General features: G+C 42.5%; 2 protein-coding genes across 4 annotated transcripts in view; one reads left to right on the forward strand and one right to left on the reverse strand.

Moving 5' to 3' along the window:
* The first annotated feature begins 1,810 nt into the window (after window positions 1–1,810).
* Window positions 1,811–11,317, forward strand: part of LOC109477818 (serine/threonine-protein kinase TBK1-like) — a 25,550-nt gene continuing 16,043 nt past the window's right edge. Inside the window, exons 1-2 of one of the 3 annotated variants that reach the window (XM_019779231.1) lie at window positions 1,811–1,960; window positions 2,147–2,338. In XM_019779231.1, the coding sequence (XP_019634790.1) occupies window positions 2,240–2,338 (99 nt within the window). In that variant the 5' untranslated portion in view covers window positions 1,811–1,960; window positions 2,147–2,239. The remainder of the gene's footprint in view (window positions 1,961–2,146; window positions 2,339–11,317) is intronic. The other 2 variants (XM_019779232.1, XM_019779233.1) reach the window with 2 other exon arrangements.
* LOC109477820 (neurogenic locus notch homolog protein 1-like) lies at window positions 3,607–8,606 on the reverse strand. The gene is made up of 8 exons (XM_019779236.1): window positions 7,932–8,606; window positions 7,081–7,398; window positions 6,692–6,823; window positions 5,821–5,934; window positions 5,335–5,387; window positions 4,818–4,946; window positions 4,567–4,689; window positions 3,607–3,892 (listed from the first exon to the last, which is right to left on the reverse strand). Exons 1-8 carry the CDS (start codon window positions 8,161–8,163, stop codon window positions 3,737–3,739), a joined length of 1,257 nt encoding a protein of 418 aa, XP_019634795.1. The 5' UTR covers window positions 8,164–8,606; the 3' UTR covers window positions 3,607–3,736.

An 11,317-nucleotide genomic window follows, 5' to 3' on the forward strand; every position in this document is an offset into this window, starting at 1 on the left:
AAATAGAACTATACTATGTGCATCCATGTGCATTTCTAGTGATGACAAACCATGTTTGTCTATTACGTAATCAAGGCCAATCCATGAAGTCATCTTTGATCCAAACCAATCAAAATTAGCATTTGTGAATTCTAGCCAGATCTCGACCGACCAATCAGAACTGCTGTTATGATCTTACTCAGGTGAAATGCCCAGTGCACATGAAGCCTATTCTACATTCCCAAGACAGTTTAAAGTTATGAAGAACAGTACTGTACTTCTCACGTGTGTGTACGTTTTAACACAGAATCGAGCAGGGAAGCATCCAGATCTTTCTGATTGGAAAAGTACATGTAATTATGAGCTGTGTCTAGTCTGTATGGCTTGTTGAATGTGTCAAAGTCCATTTTTCTTCCATTTTCCACGAGGAGTTTTACAAAGTTTCCACTACAAGTATCCTGTGCCATTTTCCTGGTTCCTTCTTAGCTCTAAGGTTAAATTTAACCAGTGTCCTCTTTATTTTATGTCCCCCTTTAATTCTAAGAATTATTTCTTATTGATTTTGCTTAGCCTTCAGTCACCTGTAATATGATTTTTTTTCCATCCTGAATTTTTTGATTTGCTATTATTATTTCAGGACTTTCTCCACTTTAGTTGTTACCTTAATATGTATTATTTTAACCTGTAATACTTAAAGATTGTTAAACAGTGCATTACAGTTGTATTGCAGCCATGTTATGTGAAAATTGTAGGAAAGAGAGGAAAATCAACTAGATGTTTAGGCTACTTCATAATGTACCAAGCTTAACGAGACTTCGGCCTTAACACTACTTTTTCCCTAGTTTTGGTGAAAACAGACTTTCATACAAACCCAACCATTTAATGATTATATCTAAATTAAACCTTGTATTTTTAAAATTGCCTCCTTTGTAATATTTAAAATTATTGTAAACCTCGCATTATCCAGCAAGTTTTCAGTGTGCTGAATCTTAGCTGGATCTAATGTACAAAACGAAGTTAGCTATTAATTGTATCCACTGTACTCATTAAAAGTATCAAATATATGCCTATATATTATGTTCATCTGTTTCCTTGTTTGTTATTTGTTTGTGGTTATTTATTTCTACCATCCTTGAAGTTTGTGATAGATTCAGAGGTTGGAGGGGGTGGGACAAGAAGCACTTCTCGGCTTATTTCTGCGTTAACATCTTTTACCTCTGCCAAGAACATTCAATACCTAGCGTGTTTTTCAGGGGTTTGTTGTGATAGTAGTTGAAACGCATGCTTGAGATAGACTGATAGAGAGCCTTTTGACGCAGGCCACGCGATTTAAACCTTTCGACTCTCCTGACCAAGGAAGGTTACATTTCTGGCACATATTTCCTTGGTTAAATTCATTCCTCTGAAACCCTTCCGTTTGTGGTACTATAATTACCAATTTTACGTAGCAAATATGACAGTTTATGACACTTGGTGTTGAACTCGCCATGGATAAAAAAACGCCCCGCGGCGGCTGAAAAAATCTCTGCAGTAATAGGTCCTGCAATCCAAGGCACCCGGTGTTAAACGGTGTTTTTTTTTTTTTAAACACGTAGCATGTCTGACAACTTAAAACACTTTCAGTCTGAAGCGTGAACCGTTGAAATTTTCATATTTGCTCTACTTGAGAGACGCCCCTCCCACACACACACAAGGTGTAAGGTAATAAACAAGTACTGCGTTTGCGCTTTTTTCGGCCCGTGACAAAGGGGATTCCCCTTGCTCACTGTTGGGGATTTCCACGCATGCGTCATATTTGGTTTCCCTTTCTACTCTTGCACGTGCAGTGACCTCACTGGTAAGTTTTCAAACTAAGTTGTAACGTAAAAGTACGTTCCGTATCCTCGCAAACCTTCAAAGATGACTCATTTCTTTACAGTACCCTTTAATTTTAGGGCTGATCAACCGAACTGTGTATAAAAGGCTCTCAGTAACGTTACAGGTGAGATATACTAGTAACTCCTGTCGCATTTGCTTGTCCTTTTCGTTATATATACTCTCTTGAATTTACCGCTGTTGTTTAAAGAGATCTGTCTGATACGAAGTAGATTTCATGGCATAGTCATATTAACTCGAAAACAAAATTCTCAATCTCTCTCTACATAATACCACGCTGGTTTCATTTCAGAGCGTTCAAATAGGTCATACTATAGGTTGGTATAAAGTACATGTACATGATATACAGTTCACTTCCGGGTTTGGCAGAAGTGCGCAGTTTGAAATGGGAGGCCAGCTGCGGAGTTCCCAACACTTTGTGTGGCGACTGTGCGAGCCTCTTGGTGTAGGAGCCACCTCAACGGTGTACAAAGGAGTGGAGAAGGTACGTAGACTGTGTTTTTTAACAGAACCACGGGGTTGGGTGGGGTGTTGTAGTGTACATACATGTGGTAGTCATATGTGACTCATGGTCATGCGCACGCATTGTATAGTTACTTCTACCTTCGTAAATAACTGTATTCTCCAAGCAGACGTTTAGACGTGTTTCAGGCTTTTCATCGGGCTTTCTTTTGGTATTTGTTTTTACGCCAGTCAAGGGGTAATATAATACTGTTTGGCAAATAGATAGTCCCTGCCTATTTGATACTGTCTTTGTAGCCACCAAACGATCTGGTTTGAGATAAAAACAAATATCTTCAAGTAGTATTCCGTTGTACGTAGTAAAATAAGATACGACAAGGTACTAATTTTGTTGGGTCTCATCTTAGTTGGTATAAAATCAAGAGTAAGACCTGTTGTTTCTGCCGACGTGGCCTTAAACATGTAGTTAAAATACCCGGAAGTAACTTCGTGGCGCGCGTAGCGATACTAATGTCTGCACCGTGAGAACCACCTTACTGTAAATCGATCGGGCCCACCATTGAAAGAAAGCAGTGCTCTGCCATGTACGTTTTAAAGTACCCCAAATATGTCCGCGTTGCAGAGTACTGAATGACATTAAGCGTGGCCTAATTATAACTATAATCATATAACTATTAAAGGCATAGAAACGTCACAGCAGCAATTTACAAAAACGTTATATTTTATTCCACAAAAAACTGTTATATTATAACGTTATATGAGCGTACATTCATACATACAGGTTCCCTTAAAAAATTAGTATGTCATACACAAAAAGTTATACTTTATTCAACAAAACAAGAGATATTATATATAAGCGTACATTCATCCGCACGTATCGGGTTCCCTCCATATATACTTGCAGCAAATATGTAAACACAGCACAGCTTAATAAGTAAAATATTGTAATATATGTAAGTTGGGGCAATACGCACAAGCTGTTTGACGTTCACGAAATGTTTAACGTACGTCAAGGAAGAACAGATCTAGAGCCACTCAAACACACGTCACGACGAAATAGGAGAGGAGTACAATTCAGAGCCACAAATCAATCTCCAAGCAGATTTTTTTTAATGGCTGCAAAGACAGAGTCAAAATGGCAGGTTGTATCCATTGCCAGACGGTTACCATTTCGCTACGGAAATTCGGTGGTAATTGTCTGGCTAATGGATACAGCCTGGCAAATTTGATTTTGCAGTCACCAAAAGATCTGCTTGGAGATTAGCAAACTACACATTAGGATCCTTTAGCGGACCAAGTCCCCTGGCATGTTATCTGTCTTTTTGGCCAATTTCTACTCTTGAATTCCAGCCTAGGTGGTAGAGGCTTTAAATTTAGTCTAGATAGGCACGGTCCTGGATGCAATAAGCCTAGACTCCGATCAGTTGACGATAAGAGCCAGGGCGGCGGTCAGCAGCAGTAGCCACCGCAGTCCTGTGTCGGCAGCGCCGCCGGAGTCTGACGGGAGCACGAACACGGCGGTCCCGGTCAGCAGGCCGAAGTTACACTGGTTAGCGGTACAGCAACGGTAGCAAACCTGGGAGGAAGTTGTGACGGCATGGAAACAAGTCAACGACTGGAGTGTGTCGATTAAGTGGATTATAAATGCATATAGCGCAAAAAAAGTTTTGTTCTAAATATTTCATTCTATTGTATCACAGCGGACTCCAACAGGAACACTGTAAAATCATCAACACTGATAGAAATACTATAATAAAAGAAACAAAGACTACTGTGAAATCATGAACGCTAATAGAGGTCCTACGACTTGAAAAGAAACAAAGTTCTGTAGGAAGCTTTAGAACAGTGACAGCAGGGAGACCGGTACCGGTTTCGACTTCTATATTCGTATTTCATGTGTCAGGGTTATTGTAATGTTCCAAAATCGGGTTTCCATGTTCCATTACGACAGTATGGCACAATTTTTCTTGTTCTGACAAAGCCAACCCAAGAAGATTTTGGCAACGCCAAAGGGACGGAGCTTTAATCTGTTACACTTTACCTATTGCCAAAGACTGGTTTTTAAGACTAGGTCATATTCCAAACGGGGTTTCCATGTTCCATTAGTAGGCATTACGACAGAATGACACAATATTTTTCTTGTTCTGACAAAGCCGACCCAAGAAGATTTTGGCAACGCCACAGGGACGGGGCTATAACCTGATCACTTTACCCCTTGTCAAAGACTGGTTTATAAGAATAGGTCGTTACCTTGGTTCCATCCGGATCGTCCTGACAGTTCTCTAACGCGTAAATGTCGTCACACTCCAGGTTGTTGTACTCACAGGAACGTTGGTACGAAAGCAGCTGGCCGTTGACCTCTGACCGGGTGACCTAGAGTCAAAAAGCATGTCCTCAGAACTAGCCTCTACCAGGCTTCAGAAGTGGCTGGAAAGAGTAGAAAATTGGCCAAATTGGACATGAAATTTTAAAAAACCTTCTGATGTCAGCATGTTACTTACCCAGCATGCACCGCCGCTGCATGCCTGTGTTGTATTGGTGTTGTTTCGAAATTCCTCGGACAGTGTTGATTGGTCCACGTCACAGTGGCCGTCACTGGTCGAGTCACACACGTAACACTCAATGGGAGCCTACAAAATTACAAAGAGACCTGTCAGGCAACATTCAAGCAAAGTCTTATATGTTGACAACAAAGAAATGACTAAAAAAAATTTTTGTACAGCTCCATAAATTTATGACACAGAGATTGTCCCCACGTTGCCAAATATTAGAGGCGGTACGTACATATATGTTTTTTTAACGGTAGTGCTCAGTGACCACCTTTGGGCACTAAGCTAGGTACTAACTAAAGTTACAACAGATATATGGCTATCCCAGAATGGCGTTGGATGTTTATTTTGAAAGCTTGAGGATTGTATTCGAGAGGGAAGCATGTGGGAGGGATTTTGCGGTCCGGGGAAAGAACTGTGTAATAATGAATACGTGATTCTAGAAAATGCGAAGTTTTGTTCGCCTTACCGATGTTGGGGCGACCTCGTACTTGAGGAACTGTTCTCGAAAGTAGGGCAACACTGAATGATAAAAAGAAAGAGAAGGATGAGAATTAACAATTAATCTTAGCAACATTCGTAGAGGACTAGAGAGAAGTTAAGACTCACACACGACTGCGTTCTGCAGCTCTGGTCAAAAACTATGGATTATGAAACTGTAGTTTTAGAAATAATCGTGTTTCTCCATGTTATACACCAGTTATATGACTCAGATCAAGACAATAAGACCACTCCACCCACGTTAAAAAACCCACCACACCTTTCAAAAAAAGCATGGGCATGCTCCGGTGTGCGATGGTCTAAATTTTACTATCTGTAAAGTTGATGATTCACTACAAATCACCGGCATGGAACCCCTGTATTAATCACACGGTGATAGATGAATTAAAAATCATCATGCTTCACCTCAGTTAAAGAAGACAAAACAAGCAACACGCAAAGATGCAGTTCTCACCTCGCTCGCAGTGAGTCCCCACAGAACCGAAGATACACTCGCAGGTGTAGGAGTTCAAGCCATCCACACAGGTGGCGCCATTGAAGCACGGATTGGAAGCACACTCGTCAACATCTAGCAATAAAAACGTGAAGAAGAAGCTTATGTTTCGGATGCTATTTCTGGACTAGTTTCTGGACAGAGTAGCTCGTGACGCTGTGGATGGATCTTTATGATGTTTAGTATGTGGGGAGGTGTTGGAAAAGAGAAAGGACAAAGTTCCTAACGGCTTTCTATGGTATTGCAATAGAACTTTTCTCCTTTCGACGTGTTACAAAGTAGCAATTCGTTTTGCAGCCGTCGTCAGATTGAAATGACCCATATTACTCACTACACGTAAGAGGTAGGAAGCTAAAAATTACATTTATACCTTTATAACATCTTCGGGATGAGGAGGCTTCATTTGTAGTAATCCCGGTCACGAACGTTACTCGTGTGCTGTACTGCAGACTCTCCCATTGTTTATCTAGTTGTGTTTTAGATTAATTTACAGTCTTTGAGTCTACTACCGACTGTGGAAGACATCCCAGTCACTGACCACTCCAACACTGAAGGGCTGCCTTCTGAGCCTACCTCTAGCCAAGGAAACTTCCTAAACTAGAAACGTTTGTATGTGAAACGTTTTCAGCACCAAGGACAGATGCCAATTCACTGCAGTACATAACAACACCACAAGGAGAGATACATGTAGGTGCTCTTCTGCACTGGGCAGAGAACGAAGAGTACGTCTTGTTTCTATCCACTAAATCCAACGCGCTACTTCTCTTGTAGTTTTGTAAAGAGTACGAGTTGAATCCCTTCCAACCCTCTTGCCATCTTAACCAGTACTCACGGTTGTTTTCGCAGTCTGTCCCGTTGAATCCCTCCACGCAGGTACAGGTGTAGAACGGCTCGCTGTCCCAGTAGTAATCATGCTGGACGCACGTGCCGCCATTCTGACACGGCGACGGGCCACATGGCAGTTCTGTAAAGTAGACATGATTGTATTCAAATTATCATGGAAGTTCATCTGTATTGGTAGTAATCATAGTACAATGCTGAACTTTATTCCAACACAAGGGTCAAGGATCAAATTTTCAGCGACCACGTACTGTCTCCTTCATCGGGATAAGAAATGGCCAAATTTTCAACCAAGAAAGCTTGGATACGGAATCTGACTTTTTGGACGAGGTACTTAAGGGGAGCTACAAACAGCAACCAGCGGAGACTAACGGAACTTACCACCGCTGCAGCGTATCTCAAGGTACGGTTCCCTCATCCAACCATCGGGGCTGTGCAGGTAGAACGGTCCCGCGGTCTGGTCGGGGTAGTACTGCGCGTTCTCCGCCGACATTTGCGCGGGATAAGAGCCTACAGTCCTTCCCACTAACCAGGTGTAGTCATCTGACATGTAGAACAGCCAAAGATCCTCGTCGTCCTTCTTGTAGACCTCCCGCCAGTTGTACGTGTCCTCCAGGCGGGAGTAGAGGCCCACCACGACGGGGTTAGCGGACAGGGGCTCGCTCTGGTCCGAGGTGGTGATGAACACTGTCCGGCAATCTGTGATGGGAAGAATAAAGGAAGTTTTTTTTTTATTTGCACCAACTTATGTTTTTTTAAAAGCTGTCAGTGACAAATATGACAAAATCAATGTCATTCCAATTTCGCTTGTACCGAGGACGTACTGTGTGGTCACCTATGTCGAACAATCGTCGCACGATCGTAAACTGAGGGTATATTCCTGGGATAGACGTCGTGCAAAGTTTAGCTGCCTTCTTACGGAAAAAAGGATGTATAAGACCCTTGCCAGTGGTTGGTTTTGTCACAGCCTCCACAGCAGCAAACATGTACGTACGTACGGCTTTGCCTCCTTCGCAGACTTTTGATGCGGCGGCGTTAATTTTTTTCGGGAAGCGACGCAAGTTATGCCGCCAAGGGATTTTGCCGGGGAGAGACGGTTTCCGCGCATCAATAAAAAAAATTAACGCCGCCGCATCAGAAGTCTGCGAAGGAGGCTACGTACGGCTTATAGCTAGAATGAATGTGAACGCACTGTTAGCGAGTCTGAGACCGGGCAGGGCCAGGCTCCTTACCCCGTGTTTCACAGTTCGTTCCCGAGTAGCCGTCCGGACAGTCGCACGTGTCGTCTGCGCCGTCCTCACCAGGCACACACACACCGTTATTTTGGCAAAACCACCACGGACAACTGTCGCCTCCTAAACAACAACAACAGCAACAACAATAGCAATAACAGCAACAACAATAGCAACAACAACAATTACAGTTTGTTGATAGTGACGGAAACCAAAGGAATGTGTATTTCATTTCAGGATTCGGACCGTTCTCGTTGCTATTTTCATTCAAAGCACGGTGTTCAAGGGCTTATACTTCACGCCTTATGGACGCCAAAACAACACGTATGGATTGAAAATAAAAATACCAAGCTATGTAACTCTGTATACGTAACATCACACAACAAAGACATACATGTTTCTTTTTTCATCCACCCAGTCTGGCTCATTTGAAGTTTAAAGATTGGCGGTACTACAGAGTTCTGCCGTATCACGAAATGCCTGGGCGCAAAACTGACTTCAAAAGAGCGAGTCTTCCTCTCTATTTTCATTACAGCAACGTAAACTTTGAAGTTAGCGGTCCACCTAATGTTAAAACACGTACTGTCACATGCATTGGTGCCAGAACTACGTATACTTTGCAGACAAGGAGTATTCAAGTTGCCTTTGTATTTGGGAATGCTTTCCACAGCAGACGATCCAACACGTATCTTATTTTTGACTTATGTAACATATTTCTTCCTCCTGTCTTTACAGAAAACGTGTTGTTTAATTATTTACAGTGCTGTTGAGTATAATTGTAAATAACGTACCTCCCAGTCCAGGATAAAAGACCTGAGCTGAACCTGAAAAAAAACGAACTTCATGAAAAAAGTCTCTTCAACTATACAGTACAGTTTTATACTTCAAACGTTAACACAACATATAATACACAGCTTGTCAACAGAATTTTCTTTTTCTACGTGAATTGAGAACAACAAAAACAACATACGGTGGTTTTCTTATTTTTGAGATAACTCTCTAAAATTGTTTGTACAGTTTTGCCCATGAGATCTCTTTATAATTGTAAAGGAGGAGTATTTTCTTGGAACAGTCAAAATACGCTTTCCATAAACGTCAACCAATTATGATTATGACAACTCCGCAGGGTATACCCTAGCCTAAGACCGATAAATCAAAATACATGTAGTTGAATTAGTATTCACCAAACAGTATCCAGTAACCCCAGTAAGATATCACGAACAGTATCCAGTAAGATATCACGGTTTCAAAGACTTCCTTGATAGGCCCTCGATAACACTTTCAATGTGGCGCTTTTAGAGCCCCAGTAGAATATAGTGCTGACGTTATGTCTCTGAATGACGAATGAATATCATTAGTATCATCCAAGCGTCGATTATGAAGACTCACCGCAGCGAACTACAGCAACTAGAACCAAGAGTCGCCACATCATCACTGCATCTTAACTTGCGGGAAAACTACGGAAAAAACAACAAGAAATTAAGAACTAGGGAATTTTGTACAGCATGGGATCACACCACAGAAATAATGGTAGAAGCAACGTTAACTGTAGGGGTTTCAGTCTCAATTTGACAGAAATACTTATACTTACCAAAATGAACTAAAAGTTCACTATTCACACTGCGCAGTCATTGGTACATCCTTTATGAGTTATGGGGCAGTGCCGGAGTCGCGCGGCGAGGCCGAGTCCCACTATATGAAATATAGGATAACGGGGTGGGTGGGGGGGCAGCGAAAAACTTTCCTAAACAAGAAGGGCTAAACCCTTCCCCACCCACTCCCTGGGACTGACCTAACACCACGCTCCTTCGGCGTTGCGGATGCTTCCAATGATCGCAATGGTGATTAGCCTGGCTGGCATTCATATTTAAAGGGATAATGACGTCATGCAGGATTTAACCAATCACAGCGCAGTGTAAATAGTTCACTATTCACACTGCGCAGTCATTGGTACATCCTTTATGAGTTATGGGGCAGTGCCTGCGTCGCGACGTCCCAGCCTGGTTACCCTTACTATAAGTCTTAATATAGTACTAGTAACTTTCCCTTCTCTTCACTTCTCTTCTCTTCTCTTCTTATAACCATCCCCATACTCATCCCCATACTCATCCCATTCTCATCCCATTCTCATCCAATTCTCATCCCAATCTTATCTATACCTCCCAACGCCTAGACTTACATCTCTTCTTCTCGGAAGAGCATACCCAACTGAGCTGGCTTTATCTAATAATTTATCTTTACAGCCACCCCTACACGAATTTTTATGCAAACAAATTGCATTTACAACACAAGTTACAGTGTACAACTGTAAAGTGTCTTTCATTTAAACTCGTGTTGGCCTAATCCTCCGGAATCCTATTTTGTAACATGAAACCGGTATTAGACCCCGGAGCTCGTTATTTTCCCCATCCACTGCTACCCACACTCCCCTGACTAATGTGAATCGAGCTTCTGGCTTAGGGTGGGTTTGACTCTTATCTCTCTCTGAATAAATCCCTAGTAGAGCAAAATTCAAAAATCACCGGAAGTCCACTAGCCAATTGGATTAGTCCAACTCTAATCTCATCTCTTCCTCATTAACCTCTCAATTGTCAACGAGGTAAAATCTCATCGCCTCGAATTCCTGTACAGAGGCAAACCCAACCTTCCGAAGAGTAGATCTGTTTCATTGAACGGGTGTTCATCGACAATCATAAAGTGCGAAACACAACAGGTAGCCTAACCACCACTGAGTGCCCAAACTTAGAAGGAGACCAAAAGGGCACCCATACGACAACTCGACACTCACTACCTGTGACGCAACACATGTACCAACACCCGCCATGTGTGCATCCGTCTATCTGCGACCGAACACCCACGTGTGGAACGTTCCAAGGAGACAGTCACGCGACAACTTAGACAATCACTTAACCGTGATGCCACGAGTGCCTGCACGTGGAATGTGCTAAGAAACACAATAAAACCACCTACGATCACTTTACAAGCGCTGCATAAGACATCAGCGCTCGCCATGTTTGGATCCGTCCGACTGCTTGCCACTGAGTGTCTGCACGTGGAATGTGCATAAGAGACACTCACATGACAACATCGACGATCAATTTACATGCGACGCAACAACAAATTAGCGCTCGCCATGTTTGGATCCGTCCGACTGCTTGCCACTGAGTGTCTGCACGTGGAATGTGCATAAGAGACACTCACATGACAACATCGACGATCAAATTAGATCCGCCCGACTGCTTGCCATTGAGTGCCTGCACGTGGAATGTGCATAAGAGACACTCACATGACAACATCGACGATCAATTTACATGCGACGCATCAAAAACAAAGATGTGTTTCCACCTACCCTGGAAATGTTGCGCCGTAAACACTGCTGGTGTTGG

This window comes from Branchiostoma belcheri, unplaced genomic scaffold (assembly GCF_001625305.1).
Source record: "Branchiostoma belcheri isolate BF01 breed outbred unplaced genomic scaffold, Haploidv18h27 scaffold41, whole genome shotgun sequence".
Classification (NCBI taxonomy): Eukaryota; Metazoa; Chordata; class Leptocardii; order Amphioxiformes; family Branchiostomatidae; genus Branchiostoma; species Branchiostoma belcheri.